Genomic DNA, 19,030 nt, shown 5'->3' with positions numbered 1-19,030 from the left:
GTGGGGGCCTCCCTTCTCGGCAAACCAACACTTTCGGAAGCTTCTCTCAGATTTAAAACAAAACATTTTGGTCGTTTCAACTGCTGTTTGCAGTTTGTATGGCGTTACTTTGCATCCGCGACGTCCATCTTTTCATTCGTCGTTCCTGGAGTGGGTCCTTATGCTCAATAACACTAATAACGAGGAGATATATCTAGCGTTCCTTCAAACCTACGGTACACACTTTGTCCATAGGGCCCGCTTTGGGGCCTCGGTAACAGTCGTCCACAAGATAAATGATCAAATGTATGGGCGATATACACACGAATTCATAAGGTTATATGAAAGCCACTACTCTGCAGCGCTTTTTGGATTCGACGAGACCCTGAACGATCATCACTACGATGTAACACCCGAGTTTAAAGACGATTTGGAGACTACAACGTTTAGTGTCGGTGTTCCTCTACCATATAAAGGTAACAGCCTGACTTGGTTGACAGCAGTTAAAGACAATCCAACCCAAATCGACTATGAATTGAACACTATAGAGGCTCTTTTTCGGACACCTTAATGGGTAATGAAAGTTCTCTACAGAGTTATCACATTGACTATGCCACCATACAAAATAACATCATGGCTGTCAAGACCAAATACTTTCAGATTTTTAGGACAGAAAATCTCCTTGATGACTGTCAAGATACTTCAGGTTTGACACTGATCTCCACAAAGTTGATTGGTAGCTCGACACCGAGAGCCGTTGCTAACCCCGATCAGTGTTATTATGAATGTGATCAACTTCCGGCGTGCGTAGCTGTGACAATTTGTCCTGGGTGTGACATTGGAAACGTCAGCAACCATTGTCAAATATTTAGTGCTGTCGAAATCCAGAGTGCAGTGACCGACCGTATGTGGAAGACGACACTATTTGTTAATAAAATGGAAACAGTTGTAAGGCTTCAAAACACAACGGTTGTTGTCAACAGATATTCCAAGACTGACATCCCCACCATCACCTCCATAGACGACTGCTACCCATCTTGTATTGAAGATGCCAAATGTTTTGCCTTCACCCTATCGAAGGTCTCTGAGTCCACAATTAAATGCACGCGCCACACAGGTTCGCTTCTGTCCCTGACACAGGGAACAGGTGTTAGCGTGTACTTCGTCTCTCCGCTGGTGAAGAGATTAATCAGAAGTCAACAGACGAAAGGACTTGTTACATCCACCATGAAAAACGACTGGTACGACGAGGTCTGTGTCATCGACAATGAGTGTCGTCAGAACAACTCGATGTGCTTTTTAAACAGGTGCCTCTGTCGACCAGGGTTCTTCTTCTCACCACGTGACAAGACGTGCTCTGACAGTAAGTATAACGATGTTTGAGTCATACTATTAATTGTGTTTTCATTCATCTCGTACTTTTATAGTGAGAGTAAACATGATGATGATGATGATGATGATGATGATGATGATGATGATGATGATGATGATGATGATGATGATGATGATGAGATGATGATTAAGGAGTTACTGAGAGCAGTAATCTGTATCAGCATGTAGTCCAGCCGACCTGCAAACCACCTTCGTGGAGTATCCTGAGAGCGGAATCAGGGGACATAATATCGTGGCTCGGGATGGAGTTAATTTGCAGACGTGCAAAGCTCTGTGTAACAGCATCAGAGATTGTTGGTCCTTTGATTTCAGAGGTCTGTATTCTTCTGGGTTTTTCTTTGTTTGTTGGTTTGTTTGTTTGTTTGTTCGTTTGTTTGTTTGTTTGTTTGTTTGTTTGTTTGTTTGTTTGCTTGCTTGCTTGCTTGCTTGAGTCGTAGACCCAAGAAACTGACCGTTAGGCTCCATTCTATTTAACATTATGTTAGTCATGAAGCTATCAGACTGACCGTTAGATTATATCATGTGTTATATCATAACTTGTGTTTCACCTTGACCCAACGGATAGCATCATGGACCTCTCTATGTACCAATTTTCTGTCGTGGGCAGAACCTGTGGAGAACACATGTTTCTTTTCGTTACGCACTGCTTTTAGGCCCTTGGTCACCCGAGGTTTGTTGTTAGGATAAAACATAAACTGCTTTGAAGGAAAGATGTAATCTACACAGAAAGAAATATATGAAGTGATGGTGTTTCTAAGTCGTCCAGATTAGGACATGCTTTTAAAAGTCATCCCAGTTAGTACATTCACCACAGCCTTGACATAGAAACTAGGACTAGGAGGATGAAGACAATGGAATTCGGAAATTTCGTTGCAATCTGCAATGCCAACTTATTTATTTAATATATACACAGAAATTTTAAGTATTGGAATTTCTTGACGGAGATCCTAACTGCTTGTATCTTTACTCCTAACTGTGTGTTAAATGTCTGTATGAGTGTGTATGCCTGCCCTTGTGAGCGAAGAAAAATTTCTGTCCTGGGTATCTTCGACAGACAATAAAGTTTGTTTTGTTTGATTTCATCATATTGGTAATATACTTAACAAACTGAGATTAAGTCACTGACATTTTAAACAAATTTTAATAATTATACAACGCATGTTGTTCTAGAGTCTAGACGTTCATCCGCATAGGTTGTAGTGATCTATATAAATTTTGTAATATATTTTGCAAATATATAGGAGTAGGATATAAAAATAACTTTCTTTAATATAATCAGTAGCTAAGCTTGCTAGTGTATCTGTCACGTGTCAACCAGTTATCAACAAATGAGTTATTGTCAAAGGCGAGCTTTTGAATCATGTTCCTAATGTTATATACATGTCAGATGCTGTGATTTTTCATAAGATGTCGTCAGACTAGATGGTATGTTATAATTGTGGCAGAGATGTAACAGTACTGCCTATATTACTCTTAGCCACAGGAGGGCGCTGCCTGCTTCATGACATCGTCTCACGAGACGGTTTTTCCTATCCACAAACGAGTAGAGGTTGGACCCACTACCAAAGAACCTGTTTGCAGTCTCCTGCCTCATACCCTGGACCTGTGTGGTACAACGCACTTTGCAACGAAAACGCGGATTGCCCGGATCCCAACAGCCGGTGCGTCTCCAGAAAATGTTTGTGTAATAGAGGATTTGTATTCTTGGAAACCGATACTAAGTGTCATGCTGCAGGTAAGTTTTTGACACTTTTTTTTTAAATTACCAGATTTCTTTGAATAGGATCAATTTTTCTGTTTATTGCCAGAGGCTTTCCTGGTCCTGTGTAGTTTGAATATATTGACCAGGGACTTTACACGACATTTAGAAAATACTGAAAACGATCTACCCTTACTTCACCAAAACTCAAACGGAAATACAGGAAGGGGAGATAAAAATACAAAACAAAGTAAACCCAGGCAGGCCACTAACCCTCTTCTCGGAAAATTAAACCTTTTATACCTTATAAATATAATATCATGACAAGTTGATTTTCTTGCATATTAATACTTCAAATCATCATTAATATAAAATCTCTCCAAGCTCAACAGTTTCACTCACAAATACCGTACACAGGATGCAGAACAGTTTTAAAAATTTCTATTCCTGTGGAATATCCAATGAGATTTGGAGTCACTCCATGAGATACGATGAAACTCTGTCACCTAGTGGACATCGTGTCATGACAAGAGATTTTGTCTCTTTTTTGCAGATTGACATGAAATACATTATTATTTTCCTTGATACACAATCTTCTGGTACATGAGTGCACAGAATTAGTGTCAGCACTTGAGTAATTAGTGAGCATCTGAGTACGTTGAAGTAATGGTGTCTGTCAATGAGTATTATTTAGGTAGATATTCCAGTACTCGAGTAATTTGAGTAACATTGCTAATATCAAGTTAGTTTCCAATTAAAACTGTTTGTACTAGAAAACTCACGAATCTAATCAGTAGTGCTCTTACGAAAAGTGATATTATCAGCACTGTGTCACTGTACCCAGCAGCTGTCATTAAACAATTATTGATGCTCAGTGTCACTCAGTTCAATACGTTTTAATTCGGTTTGTAAATTTGTCTTATATTATTCTACGAAATATTACTAAATTATGTGCTACTTTATGCATGCAGCTATTGTATGTATTGTCTAAGCGAAAAGACAGGATTCATACAGATGTAAACACCTTCTATTAATTGTAAATTTTTCTATATCTGAAATGCTCTAACCGTGTATTAAAGTAGCATAAAGGTTGAAAGAAAAGTGAGTTTGCAATAGAGATCTCCAGACCTGAGATAGCCACCATTACAATTTAATTGCTAAGATTTATCACTAGTAAGAGTTAAATACTTAAGATGCTTCAACTATTTGACTTTCTTAAATGCAAGCAGATACAAAAAAAGACTGCTTTAACATCTGCACTTCCTTTTAGCATCATCGAGACAAATTTCGGCAATTTTTTTATTGTTGTTTGCCATACAAACGGTTGTCCATAGAGTCATGTCTAGATTGGAAAAGAAATGGAGGCCAGTCAGGTGTTTACTTCATTCAACTGCCAGGAAAGAAGGAGCAGCTAAGAGTCTGGTGTGACATGGACACTGACAATGGCGGCTGGCTGGTATGCCTGTGTTTACTTATGCCTGTGTTTACTGTGTTTACTTAACGCATAAACAATTACATAAATTTGTAGATGCGCTTTACATGTCTTTCGATTTGTAAATGAGTGACACGTTAAGGTTCAACACACTGTGCTTAATCCTGAGACAGTGAAATTTTTGAGAATATACTACAAGTAATTTAAGGCAACCCAGCCTTGAGGTAGGGATGTGAGTGATAACTATTCCCGTAGTTTGCAAGGGACATCGATTACAATGATTAGCTGTCATCATTAGAGCCGCTTAATGTTTTCCTCTCATCAGTGACCATCGTATAGCATTTCCACAAATTAGATTATAAACGGTGAATCACTTGTTTAATCAGAGCTGTAAATGTGATGTATTGGCGATATAACTTCCAACAAGTGACATAGTTAAAGGTAACATGTGTCATGCTCAGGTTTTCCAGAGACGTCGTGACGGGTCTGTGGACTTCTCCAGGAACTGGGAGGAATATGAAAAGGGCTTTGGTGACATCACGGGGGAGTTTTGGCTGGGCAAGAATTCTTCTAAATAAAGACTAATTCCTCTCACATTTCTACTCTTTCTCTCCAATCAAATGTCAAAAAGCGAAAAAAAACAACCTCATACATTACAAAGAACTTAAAAGATATCCATTTTCTTTTGTTAATGTAAATGCACCCATACTGCAATATATTCAAATTTCTATCTGCTCCGATAAAAAAACAGTATTGATGATGATGATGATGACGATGATGATTTTTTTTTATAAATATTACAATAATCCATGAAATAAGAAGACATGAGTAACATCTTATTTTTCGTTTAAACACTTTTATGTTAAATACATAAAGCCGGGCTTCTGGTAAGGCTAAATTCTTTGGGGTCCCAGGGACCCCTTCTTCAGACTTATAAGGGGTCCCTGTTCTTCGCCCAAATTTGAAGTGGACCCTATTGACGAAAATTGAAGGGGTCCTCCGAACTTTTAATGCGTACTGTAAGCAGAAGCCCTGCCATATAAATAATACATATATATATACACTTTCGTGCCTGCAAAAATGAGTCAGCTTTTCTAACCTGTTTTCTTAATACTCGTGGTGTAAGAGTTACAAATAGTGTAATATCTTCTTTTTTCACTTATCAGTGTTTGTAAACTTAAACGTTTTACTTCAGGTTTATCGAACCTGTACACGCTGACCAAAGACAAACCACACACACTTCGTATTGACCTCGGACTAGCTAATGGTCAACGTTCCTATGCTAACTACGCAGAATTCAGGGTGAACGGTCCTGAGACAAGCTACACACTCCACGCGTCTAACTACTCGGGTAATGCAGGTATGTCTACAGATAACAACCAAAACAAATGAAAGTCTGTCTACCTGGACGACAGTTTTTTTTTTTGGGGTGGCTGAAAAATAACTATGTAGGTTGTTAAATTCTGCATTGAAAGATATGAGAACCCCGTAGCTGCAGTCCAGGGCAGTATACCTATTAACATCACCTGCTTCTGTAAAGGAGCCATTGTAACAAGGCAGGATTTTTCATGGTTAAAATAAAAAAAAGTTATATTGGATATCCTTTATTTTCTATTAGGAAGTAAAGAGTGTAACTGACAGGTGACAAACAATAGCTACCCCTGCTGATAAAGGGTAGAAGCAGACTATAACATTTAGGAGAGAAACAAACAGAGAAACTGTCGTCTCATTTTTCTTTTCTTTTTTTAAGCTTTCTAAAAGTTGGTTTAAGATGTGGGAAAAAGAAAGTATCTTCATTCTTATAACTCTGCTGAAATTAATCTAAAAATAAAAACCGTTAAAGCCGATTCTTTTAAAGCTATATTCAGGTTCATTTATTAACATTGTTTATCAAGGTAATCGTTTACTGACACGCTATTCATTAAAGCTCACAGTTTAAGGACATTAAAGAATGAGGGTACCTTGCTATTTTGAAGTAAGTGTTTTAACATTTGCTTGGGTGTAACTTTCTCTTGGAAACCTTTATGATCATCTGTGATGATAATTTCGCTTATTTTATTACAATACCATTGTAGTTTTGGGATAAGCCATTAAAGATAGAAGCACTCTTGTAACTTACAATGGGAAGCTTGTGTATAGAATTAATTAAACCATTACTTGCACGTTTCTTAGTGTGCGTATACCTGTATGTTTATAAAAATTGCAGGAGACAGCTTATATCGTCACCACACAATGAAGTTCTCAACCTATGACCAAGACAACGATAATTCATCTCATCATCATTGTGCTCGACAATTTTATGGAGGCTGGTGGTTCTTGTCTTGCCATCCTGCTAACCTCAACGGACGCTATGGGGCCGGTCTTTGGGAGGGCGTGATTTGGAACATCAAAGCTGACTTCACATTCACCGAGATGAAACTCAAAGAAGTGTGACAAGGCGCCCTCTGCCTGTAGGTGGTGATGATCGTTGTCTTCTTTATTACCATCAATGTATTCAATGACATTACAGCAACCACACCTGAGTTTACCAGTGTTTCCCAGTCCGCTCCAGACACTTCAATACTTTCTCTGCACATGTGTGCGTGTAGTGTCATAAATAAAGAATAAAGCAATTGGTAAACGAATATTTGTTTTTTATTTTTTTAAGTCTGTGTCTTACGCGACACAATGCAATGACTGTGGTTTTATATTGTCTTTTACTATTACAATTTAAAGCATCATCAGTGGCAACATCAGTACTGTGTAATGTGATGTCTAGTAAAAGCATTGGCTGTCATTCTTAAAGGCAAACATAGAGAAAATAACAAGTAAAAACCAACATAACTGGTGTTCTACGGTTAACATAAACACAAAAATTGCTTTAGGCTTCCCAAGTCGTGTGTATTCTCTGTACCAAGCCATAGACTATCACGAGACATTACACATAAACCACTGTAGATGTATGATTGACGTATTTTGCTGTGGTGAAAGAGAAGTAGTAACTAGGGACAGACTCTTGTGTTCCATACATTTACACTAAAATGATATTAATTATAATAAAGGCGATAAAGCAGAAGTTGGGCAATGGTTCACTTGCGTATGACGATCAGTTTTCGATGTAGTAAAATACAATGCAAAACACTCACTTATTCATTGTTTATTCACTACCAGCGAAAGTTAATCAAAAGACGCCTATTAATCGTCATCCTCTTCTTTTTTATTATGCAGACCATATTATTTTTACACCCGTTATTACGCGCTCACAAGTAGGGGTAGCATCGAAAAACACATCGCTCTATGTGTAAAAGAATACACACATAAGGGAGGCAACTACTGGATTTGTAAGGAATTGTTCCGCTTTAAATTACATGTTCCCTAATTTGCAATCGTGTAGATGTAACTATTGTATGGTGATGTACTCAGTTCTATGCCACTACATTGCGACTACATTTTAAGCATGTGCCTAAATGCTGTTAGTCAAGTTCACTGTGTTGTAGTGTGTTGTATCACCAAAAAACTTGCAGATACAGGACGGTATAAATAAACACAGACAGTCTTAATATGCTTACGGTATTTAATGCACACACACAAAATTTAAATCAAGAAAAAAATAAATATGAACGTGCGTCTATATGTGACCCTCCACGAATGAGTCTTAAGTCGCGCGGAACAGTTTTGTGCTGGAGGCCCCGAAAGGTGATAGGGTCAATTTTGTGCAGTTTGAATTTTCTTTAAAAATTGATCCTTGGTTCTTATACTACCAGTAAAATACACTACTATGTTAAAATAAAATTTCGAAATTGACTTAAAGTACGCTTTAACGGGATACTCAATGCTTGTGATAAGACTCTGGCGACGGTCAAAAGTTTCAAAACTATATTTAGTTACAATTAGAGAGCACAAGAGCAACACAGGAGGAATAAAGGATTCGTTTCTCACTTAATTACCACTTATTAGCTTATTTCGGTTGCCGATGTTTATAAAAATTGAAAAAATCCAGTGAAATTGACCATTGTGTCCTTCCGCCGAGTAACCAGGATAGCTTCCCGAGATGGTCAGGCAGAGAGTCTTATTGTGATGTCAGAGTCTTGTGACGTCAGTCTCTGACAGGAAGTGTCTGTATCTGTATCATTGCGAAGATTTGACGTCATTTTATCGTATGACGCACTCTGTGTGTCAGGCTTGTAAGGCTCTGTGTTTCGGAAACTGATGAAACGAAAATTTTGAATCTCTTTCCATCTTTTCGTGGCAATCGGGTGCAGCACATTCTCGAGGCATGATTCTCACTATGGAAGCCACACGTCATAGGGTCACGTGACGGAGAACGAGACTTCGTGGAAGCAAAAAAAGAGTCCCGTGTAATTTCTCTTATTAAACACAACATTCTACTAAAAACCTTCAACATTTTCCACATGAACACACATATAAACAGACGAGATTCAAATTTATCCTACTCTTTAAGCGATTCTAAGCAGTTTTATTTTGACTTTAGAATCCCTTTAATTGGGGTACCCTATAGCGATTCGTACCGATTACTGCAGAAAAAATTACGAAATTCAAAGGCTTTTTCGATACTGTTTCCCTGTCAGAACTCTATTGTGTTATACAGTGTCAGAAATCCGAGTTTGTATGTTCAACTTCTTTAAAGAACGATTCAGATATTTACTAATCAAAAGATTTGTCTGGGGAGAGTACAGTACCGCCAGGTTCTGACTGCAGTCAGGGTTATGTAAGAAAGTGTTTCCACCGAACAGAGCTATAAGCAGGGTAGGCAACCAGAGATTCTGGAAAAAAACGTGTAAACAGACAAACCCGAAGGCAGACATGACCGTTAGTCTATAAAGACTGAAAAGACCTGGTAAACGCATAAAAATGAGTCTAAGACATAGGCAGATAGAAACACAAATAAAATCTTCGGACAACAAGAAGGAAAACGGAGTACACCCCTTCCTCTTAGCTGGCTATATGAAAGAACATTACACTCTAGCATGTGCTCGTATATTATTTGTAATAACATGTAGACTATGGCTTTATTAAGTAGATATCTAAGATATCTTTGCATGAAAGAAAAATCTATGACATGAGGGAGATAAAGTTTTACAGTCTTCAAAAAGTAGTTTACTAAGTTGAAGTCGGTCTCAACAGATGAACTGCTAACACGGACTACTTGCTTTATAAAGAGTTTGCACAAATAAAATATTATGTGCACTTACAACAATTGCAAAAATGTACAAAATTTTAGAAAAAAAAATGAAATATAAATATAGTGGTACAGCTTAAAATGTTTTTTACACATCAGTTTTCTTTACAGAAATTCCAAAAAAGTGATATAATGAAAAGCGATAATTGAAAGGTTATTAAAATTGTAAACTGTAGTCTTGCAAAGTCAGCCTAGGCTTGTATGGTGACTGAAAAAGAAAAAAATTTCTCATGCATTTCTAAGAACAAAGTCATGATATGTGTTTTAAAACATTTATAGATATTGTGAAGATGCTAGGAAAAGATTTATTTTAACATGTTTGCACCCATAAAAAGTTTGTAAAATATGATTTGATTAAAACAAATGTTGTTTTAACTGAATAGCTTGTAAGACAGTATAAATAAGTATAAATAATAATAAAAAGAATTTTCGAAATGTGTCAGCAGTAATTATAAATAATTTTTAAAAAACTTCTTTTATCTGGGCTTTATAATTTCTGTATTCGTAATTGTACAGTTTAAACAAATTAAGGATCATTCATTGATTTCAAAGCAATAATTTTGTTAATGATTTCTTAATTAGCAGAGTGCGTTTTTTATACATTTATTCTGTCTATGTATTGTTTTAAAAATATCAGTAACAATATACAGACAGAATAAATGCAGCTGCAAGCTCAAAGTATAACAGCATCATGCAGAGTTCTAGAAAAAATATTAAGAGGAAATAAGTTTACCAGTGGTGGTAGTAGACGTTGTTGTTGTTGACGTTGTTACTGTTGTTGCTAATGAAAAAAATAATGTAATAGAATGACTTTTTGATATTTAAAAAATAATAAATCTGTATGTACATAAGTTGTAAAATTTTAGAATACTTCCTTCTATAAATATTAAAGTAATATTTTACGATAACTGTTAAGCAAAAGTATGATTTTACCGTTTCCGTTTCTAGATGTCGTGGTTTTGGTCGTTTTTGTTACTGAAAAAAATGTTTTCAGGTAACCGTTAGGTCATTTTTAGGTATTCTTATACTAACAAATAGATTATAATGTATGTGCATTACAGGTATTGTATCTTGAAATTACGTTTATCACTTTTAACTAACTCAGAAGTTTTGATCATAAGAATTACTATTTTGGGGTAATATAAGAATACGACTGTAACAATCACACGAATGTCGTTGCTCCACATTCTCACTCACTTAGAATTCATTGCAAGTGTTGTAATGTCTTTAGAAAGCCTTTTTTTACACTGATCATATAAGTTATATAATGTTTAGCATACAAATTGTAAAACTGTTTTGCTCTAGGAAAAAGATTGGTGTATACCCTTTTCCGTTGTAGTTGTTGTCGTTGATGTTGTGGTTTCCGAGGATGAGTCTAAAAGTAAGCGCCAACATTTGTTATACATTTATACAATAAATAACGATTCTAAGCATTTGATAAAAATATTTTGTTTACTTTTTATTTTTATACTGTTAAATATGTCTTACATTTTTATTTTTACTACCTTTTATATTAAATAAATTAAAATGTGTTAAGAAGTTTTTAAAGTGTGAATATAGTACATGTGTAGTTTACCCACTCGTTCGTCTGCCTGTCTATCAACATTTATGACATTTGTCTTAAAAATGTAGAACATTTAGGACAGAGAAACAAAAGAAAAGATGGGTGTATACCCTGTTTTGGTGTGGTTGTTCTTTTGGTGCTTACCCCTTCTTGGTCTAGCAGTAGTAGTAGCAGAAGCTGGTTTTGACACTGTAGAGGTTTCTGAAAAAAGATAAAAATGGTTGTTGTGAACTATATCTTTAAAATAATATAGGTTGATAATATCAGTAATAGAATCGCTTGCTACATTACTCTTATTTTTTTTACTCCATGTATACAAGTTAATCCTTATCACTATGCCTTCTTTTATCAGTTCCAGACAGTGGTTTGTTTAAAAGAAATAAACACGCAAGCAAACAGTTACAGTTACAATAAAAAAAGGAGACAAACTACAACTTTTAATCATTTAATATAACTTAAAAGAGATTTAAACAAAAGATGATTTTATTACTAAAGAAGAAATGGGAAAACAAATGGTATCAAAAAAATAAATCTTTCTCACCTTTGCAGATGACTCCGGCTTGGAAGTCTTCACACTCGGGTTGGTAGAGCGGCTTGTGATTGCACTCCAACAGGCTCTTCTCTGTCCCTGTACACCTCACACCATCCAGAATAATTCTTCCTACTCCAGATCCGTATTCATCTGTTGTAGCAGCTACTAATGCAGAGCTTTATAGATATATCCAAAGTAAAACGAGAAAACATTTATTACCAACACAAATTTCAGAAGACAAAGTAAAATGTAAAAACTATGGAGAAATCTTTAGTGTACAGCAAGGACAAAAAAAAACCAACAAAGTGTATCATTCTTCAAAAGTTTTTAAGTTAACTATTAGATTCACAAGCTTGAATACTTTTATATAATTATATATGTGTGTGCATACTCGTATATAAATATTATAAAATCTTTGGTAGGATCTTCGCCAAGTCTTTTACTATTAGCTTAAAAGCTCTTATTTTTAAGATGAAATTTTCAGACAAACCTGTTGAAGCCCAGCATCCTGCAGGCCACCCTCGCCTCTTGGATTCCAAAGCCATCGCCGCAAACTGAGTTCCATTCTCCGTTGTGGAATAGTTCCAGACGCCCCCCATTTCCGTCCCCGTCAACCAGTCGGGCTGTGAGCTGAATATCTGTTAGTTGTCAAAGCCAACAGATTACTTGTTTATAAACTGTTTCTATTAATGCTTGAAAGTTTATGTGGAAGAAGAAGATGAGAAAAGACTGGATAAAAGTGAAAGAATGATTGGGAGAAGAGAATAAAAAAGACTTTGTACTACTCATGCTCTTTTTTTTCCTAAACAAAACATAAACTTTGTATAAATGTTTAGTGTGCTTTTCGAAGTATAGATTTCATATTTATTATATATATATTAATGTCAGATAAAAATAATTCCTTATAGTTAATAACATATGTATGATGTACAAACCAGCATGGCCGCAAAATAACTGTAAGCTTTATTAAGCGTTGTTTTTTTTATTAAAAAATAAATTTGTTTGACTTTATGTAAGCAAGTCTACCAACAGCTTTTCTACACGGTTACCTGGAAAGGGGAACAATAATAAAAGAGCCAATATAATAAAATATCTCTTTCTTGCCTTCATTGCAGATAACACCGACATCTTCGGAATGCATGCAGTTGTGGGAGTAGAAGCCGCTGTGGTCGCACTCCACTAGACTGCTCTCTGTTCCTAGACAATTTACATCATCGAGGAGAATTATTCCTGCTCCAGCTCCGTACAAACGTGATGTAACAGCTGTTCCTCCAGAGCTGTTAGATAAATCAACACCGTCAGCAGGTACATATCAACAACACAGATTAAAATGATATGACGATACCTAAAAATAGAAACCGTTATTTTTCTAAAATGATGTCCTATAAAATAATAAATAAGTTTAATAGCTTCGATACTCCCTAGCATGGCCATTATAATGCCGTTATGTTACCCTGGAGAACTTTTCTTTTACAATTGGTTCTTAAACTTTTACTTTTAGGCAAAGATAATTTTATTTTAAGGTAAGACAAACCTGTTAAAGCCTAGCATCCTGCAGGCCACCCTGGCTTCTTTGTCTCTAAAGCCATCGCCACAAACTGTGCTCCACTCTCCCTTGTAGAATATTTCCAGACGCCCCGCCATTCCGTCCCCGTTAGCTAGTCGGGCTGTTACCGTACTAATTGCTAGTTGTGAAAACGAACAGATTACTTGTTTAGAAACGCTTGCCATAAATGCATGAATTATGAAACTGATATAGTCAATGTTAAAAACAACAAAACATCTCAAGTATCATTGTATAAAAAATACGAAACTCGTGGTGGGGGGAAGGCGGGTGCTTGAGTAGGGAATGTTTAATATTTTGTATATATTGTGTATATTTACTTGTAAAGTTAATTACGTTTGGTTGATACTGGTTTAAATAATTTTTAAAAATACGCTTATTTTTTTATTATTTCAACTTAAAACTACAGTAATCACTGTACAATTTTTGGTATTTATTTGATAACCTATACATTCCCCTTTTTTATTATTATTATTATTATTATTATTATTATTAAATGGAAAAATTGTAATTTACAGAGTGTGAGGCACAGGCTGATGAATTGTAAGTCTACAAACTGTAAATTTTTTTAATTTTTTTGCATTTCTGGAGGGTATTAAAATCTTTATGCTTGGAATTTCGTTAGGTTCACCATATTATTACAGGTGTAATGTAGTAATTTAATTTTCTCAATATGTATTTGTGAATAATAATGGGAAACTTACAATCCACGAGTAGAGTGTAAGACACAGACTGGTAGACTGTGTTGTTCCAGGTCAGACTACACACACTCTGAATTCCATTTTGCAATTTTGTGAGGTTTTTAAATTCCAGCTTAGCGGAGACTGTCCCGTTCCATCGAAGAACACCGGGAGGATTTCCGAGGTCGTTGACAAAACACGAGCAGTTTAAGGTGTCCCCTTCATTTAAATACAATGGGCAGTTGTGGTATAGTGTACCAATAGGTCTACCTAAGCCACAGAATAAAAAAAGTATTTGTACTGCGTAGATCAGTATATCATATTTACCTCCGCTAAAATAACACACAAAAATGTGACAACTTAATTTCATTATTATGTCAGTGTAATTGGAAAAAATGCTTCAAGTAACATGTCATGTTAACCATATATAACGACTCCATCTTACACTGTTTAAAGTACCTACATCTCTTTATACCTTCATCCATTTCTTTATTTTCTACTCTTCTGCCCCATCTTTATGTTGTTCAGTGTGTACCTCTATAGAAGCAATTTTCATGGACACTTACTGATGATACTGCTTCCAATGAATGTGGCGGACACGTTTACTTCTCCTGGCATAATAATAACATAGTAACTGTATCGTCCCTCGGGAGGCAGGTAGGAGGTCATGTTACACATGCCTGAGAAATATCCAGAGGATGCTGGCACCACGTCCATAGTATAGGACCCGACTAATGTCGCTTGGGAAGCCTAAAACAAAATACAGACAAGCAAAGTTTAGACAAAATATTTTTTGTCTATAGTTATCAAATTGTTGTGACACTATTGAATTTTCAATTCCTTCCATATAATAACAGAACACTTGCCTCCAGAGCTTGGTACAGGGAGCAGACATAATTGTTTCTTGCCGACCGGACCTTTGAAACAGAGCACCAGGCGGTTACTTTGTTGTCTTCAAACTGAACTTGGCAACTTGAATTTTCAGCAGGATCTGTGATAGGCATATATCACAACAGTAACTATGAATGAATAAATGAGACTGCTACCTATTCATGTTAAGCAACTATTTATTGAATCAGACCAACGTAAGCATAGGATAATTGATAAGAGATGTTTTATAATGACCTTATGTCTTTGAAACGTAAACCAATTTACTTTTTTTAGTACTTTAAATAAGGAATTAGTTATTATATATATATTTTATATTTTTTCGGTTTTCTTTGTTTTTTCCATTTTCTGATATGTCATGCTTATAGATAAAGATACTTACAGACTGAGTCCATCGGACATGATATGGTGGCAGTAGCGGTTTGGCATGTCAAGGTGCCTGTTCCTATGTAGTTGGGGTCGGAATTTTCTCTAGCATCAATCGTAGCGAAACTGACTGTGTCTGAAGTCCTGTTTTCTGTTAATCGTGTCAAACATTTAATGGAGCGTAAAGACGGTGATGGTGAACAAAAACTTATATTGTTCTGAAAAAACCAGCGGACATCTTCTTGAGCTGTTAGTCCCGTACATGTAAACTCGTTGTCACTTCTGCCTTCCTTTACCTCCAGGTATTTCCTTGAGGTGTTGCACGACGACAGGGAGATAACTGAAATAAAAGAGCAAAAGGGATTTTGTGATAAATAATGAAATGGTTTGGCAGGAAAACTTAATTATTAACTAATTAAAAGTCAGTTAACGTGTACAACCAAGTTACCAACAGACAGGAGAAGAGTAACAACCAAAGCAATTGGAAAAGGTGGAGTAGCGACAGCCAATGTCATAAAATATTTTTTCTTGCCCTCCTTGCAGAAAAGACCGACATCTTCGTTATGACTGCAGTCGCCGGAGTAGAACTTCGTGTGATTGCATTCCGCAAGACTGCTCTCTGACCCTTGACACTTGACTTCATCGAGCAGAATTCTTCCAGCTCCTGCTCCGTATCTACCTGCTGCAGCAACTCTTGCACCAAAGCTGTTAAATAAATAAACAACAACTTCAGCAGGTACATATTAACAACACAGACTGACACACACACATACCTTTTTACAATTTGCTCATAAGATATTAATTTTAAACAGAAAATACTTTTTTAGGGAAAGACAAACCCGTTAAAGCCTAGCATCCTGCAGGCCACCATGGCCTCTTTGTTTCCAAATCCATCGTCGCAGACTGTGCTCCATTCTCCGTTGCTGAATATTTCTAGACGCCCCGAAACTGCTGTTCCATTAACTAAACGGGCCACTAACTGTTTACCTGTTAGTTTTGCAAAGAAAATAGTTTCATTATTTTATTATAGATCCTAAGATTTATCTATAGCAAGATAATAGTTTTATTCAGTGTTCTTCTTAATTTTAATAAATGAGATTAGCGTTGAGTGCTTGATTCATGAACTATAAACTTGTTAATGTACTCTAGCCGTTTCACACGTACAGAAAAAGACAGTTAAAGGTAATTTATAAACAAAAATTAAAAAGAAAAGATACAAGCTTAGTGCAGAAAAATGGGAGTAAATGGTCATGGGGAATAGTGTAAAACAATTTATACAGGTAATGCTCTTTTTATTTTAGTGAACTCTCTTATTTCTTTGAGTATACGTGTATATTTCTCTGTTTCATTTTATATTTTACCTGTAGTACATTTAGCTTTTATCTTTTAATTCATATCAAGAAGTATGTATGATTATTAACAAATGATAATAGTTTATTATTGAAAATGTGTTGAGTAACAATACAAGAAAAAAATGTGATGGTCATGAAGCGTATCAATACTTCGGTGCATCCGTTAAACACTTTAACAATAACAAAATAAATATTTTTCGTAAAAAAATATTCTTCAAATTATAATATTAACTTTTTTAAGCAAAGAGTTGAAATAATATTAAGTTTAACTGAATGAAAGATACTTAGATGCACATAGGTTGTTTAGTTAGATTAATGTACTACTAAAGGGGTTTGAAGAAAGAGTGATTTTACCAAGAAATAAACAGTTGGGAGAGGGGGAGAGCTAGAGTGAATTTCACAAAATAATTGTTTCTTGCCCTCATTGCAGATAACACCGACATCTTCGTTGTGACTACAGTCGTGGGAGTAGAAGGTCTTGTGACTGCACTGCGCGAGACTTCTCTCTGTTCCTTGACACGTGACATCATCGAAGAGAATTCTTCCTGTTCCTGCTCCGTATACACTTGTGGCAACAGCTATTGATCCACGGCTGGTAGATAAATCAACAACAACGGCAGCAGGAACATATTAACAACACAGATTAAGTAAAGCAATACGTTATTTCTTGACTAGGCAGCTTTACATTTAAAAATTCTATAAAAAAAATATATGCACGATACCTAAAAATGTAAACCATTTTTTTCTAAAATATTGCCCAATTAAATAACAAAAAATTTTAAGAGCGTCGATGCTCCCGAGCATGGCCATTATAATACCGTTATGTTACCCTGGAGAACATTGCTTTTACAATTGGTTCATAAGCTATTATTTTTTTAAAACAATTTGAGGGTAAGACAAACCTGTAGAAGCCCAGCATCCTGCAGGCCACACTGGCTGCTTTGTTTCCAAAGCGATCTTTGCACACTGTGCTCCATTCCCCTCTGTAAAATATTTCTAGACGCCCCGCATTTGCTGTCCCGTTAACTAGGCGGGCTCTTAACTCTTCATCTGTCAGTTAAAAAAAGCTGATTATTTATTACAGATTTATATTACATTTTTTCAAACGATGTAGAATACAAGATATAATCACAGAGATTTGTTGATGTTGCCTTTAGTGTCAGACGATCATTATTTTAGTCCTCTAGCAAATGTGTACAACTTCTAAAGGACCTTGTCCTGTCCCCTCTTTAATACTAACCTCTAGAACCTTCTGTCACTGAAGCGGGTGACACCAACATTTTTGAAGTAGAACCACCTGAAAGATCTTCGAAAGTTCTTCCTTCTTGTTCTGTGTCATTCGAGATTACCGAGGAGTTATTCTCATTCTCTTCCATATTTAAGTCCAGAGTCTTCAGTGCTGATTGTCATAGCAGCGGTGACATACACGACAAAGAAATAAAGAAAATGTATTGACTTGATCACCATTTTCTTATCATCCTAATTATCACTTGTAATAAATTGTAAAATCTTCCACTGTGTGTGGATGTGTGTGTATGCGTGTAAAGTAGTAAAGCTTTCACTTAAACATCTAAATTGTCCTAATTATACATCTGCTTTTCTTCATTATTTATATATATAAGTTAAAAGTGATCCAAATTTTAAAAAGCGAAAAGACACCCTGAAAAATGATACATACTTACCTAAGCCAGGGACGATAAGAAGCATCATGAAAGCAATCCTAGACATGATACAAGATAGCTGGATCTTCACATAAATGTTGAAGCTGCAGAGATACCACTGTTTATAGAAACACAATGGCAGGCGAACTCTGGTCAGCAGGAAGCTTGCTACAGAGAATATCAAGATGGCTAAGTGACTTGTCGAGTGCTTCAAGATGCTTGCTCTCAACAAGCACACTTGAGTGCGCATCGGCGCGTGTATTGTGGTGAAGAAAGAAGAGAGACATTGTAAAATCATCATCATCAGCAGCAGCAGCAGCATCATCATCATTATCATCATCAGCAGCAGCAGCAGCAGCATCAGCATCATCAGCATAATCATCTACACCAAGTGTTCATACAGTTACTTATTTAGCCATGCATTGTGTCGTTTAGTTCATTTCAGTCAAGCCGTTGTTCCTATTCTTTCCTTCTGTTGTTTAGTTAGATATTCAGTCCTTCAGACAATCGTCCCTGTCATTTCTTCCCCTTTTGTATCGTTAATCTTCACTTATTGATACCCTTAATTGCCTTTCGTTTCCATTGAAAAAAAAAAACTTCTTCTAAATTTAGAGGAGATAAATAATAGTGACGTGATTTTAGTAAACACGTTCTTAATGTTCATGAGAATCTGTAACTATAATATTTATTTTGCCGTCTGTTGGTGTTGCACTTGACTATGTACTTATCACAAGTACAGTGA

At 36.0% G+C, this 19,030-nt stretch overlaps 2 protein-coding genes across 3 annotated transcripts; one reads left to right on the top strand and one right to left on the bottom strand.

The window, feature by feature from the left end:
• Positions 1-542: 542 nt before the first annotated feature.
• LOC112568306 lies at positions 543-8,523 on the top strand. The gene is made up of 7 exons (XM_025245547.1): positions 543-1,342; positions 1,533-1,685; positions 2,849-3,106; positions 4,405-4,526; positions 4,964-5,060; positions 5,698-5,862; positions 6,709-8,523. Exons 1-7 carry the CDS (start codon positions 550-552, stop codon positions 6,933-6,935), a joined length of 1,815 nt encoding a protein of 604 aa, XP_025101332.1. The 5' UTR covers positions 543-549; the 3' UTR covers positions 6,936-8,523.
• Positions 8,524-8,876: 353 nt separating this feature from the next.
• LOC112569548 (deleted in malignant brain tumors 1 protein-like) lies at positions 8,877-18,441 on the bottom strand. 2 transcript variants are annotated; one of them, XR_003100456.1, is made up of 19 exons: positions 18,310-18,441; positions 17,868-18,026; positions 17,530-17,677; positions 17,047-17,219; positions 16,115-16,262; positions 15,808-15,980; positions 15,292-15,615; positions 14,888-15,012; positions 14,588-14,771; positions 14,046-14,291; positions 13,312-13,462; positions 12,882-13,054; positions 12,268-12,415; positions 11,787-11,953; positions 11,356-11,446; positions 11,006-11,056; positions 10,615-10,656; positions 10,415-10,462; positions 8,877-9,889 (listed from the first exon to the last, which is right to left on the bottom strand). XR_003100456.1 is itself a non-coding variant. In XM_025247354.1 (19 exons), the coding sequence occupies exons 1-19, from the start codon at positions 18,353-18,355 to the stop codon at positions 9,873-9,875; spliced, it is 2,580 nt and encodes an 859-aa protein (XP_025103139.1). In that variant the 5' UTR covers positions 18,356-18,441; the 3' UTR covers positions 8,877-9,872. The 2 variants fall into 2 exon arrangements, 1 of the variants encoding a protein (XP_025103139.1); XM_025247354.1 differs by having other exon boundaries at positions 11,390-11,446.
• Between the last annotated feature and the right edge of the window lie 589 nt (positions 18,442-19,030).

This window comes from Pomacea canaliculata, linkage group LG7 (assembly GCF_003073045.1).
Source record: "Pomacea canaliculata isolate SZHN2017 linkage group LG7, ASM307304v1, whole genome shotgun sequence".
Classification (NCBI taxonomy): Eukaryota; Metazoa; Mollusca; class Gastropoda; order Architaenioglossa; family Ampullariidae; genus Pomacea; species Pomacea canaliculata.
The sequence above is the reverse complement of the archived record's forward strand: the minus strand, read 5'-3'. Positions and strand labels throughout refer to the sequence as shown.

Coding starts and splice junctions, on each gene's coding strand:
- LOC112568306 (XM_025245547.1), top strand. CDS start 550: ATGGGTAATGAAAGTTCTCTACAGAGTTATCACATTGACTATGCCACC. Junction 4,527..4,963: donor CTGACAATGGCGGCTGGCTG/GTATGCCTGTGT, acceptor TGTCATGCTCAG/GTTTTCCAGAGACGTCGTGA. Junction 5,863..6,708: donor TAACTACTCGGGTAATGCAG/GTATGTCTACAG, acceptor TAAAAATTGCAG/GAGACAGCTTATATCGTCAC.
- LOC112569548 (XM_025247354.1), bottom strand. CDS start 18,355: ATGTCTAGGATTGCTTTCATGATGCTTCTTATCGTCCCTGGCTTAG. Junction 13,463..14,045: donor TTACACTCTACTCGTGGATT/GTAAGTTTCCCA, acceptor TTTCACAACTAG/CAATTAGTACGGTAACAGCC. Junction 13,055..13,311: donor AGGATGCTAGGCTTTAACAG/GTTTGTCTTACC, acceptor TTTATCTAACAG/CTCTGGAGGAACAGCTGTTA.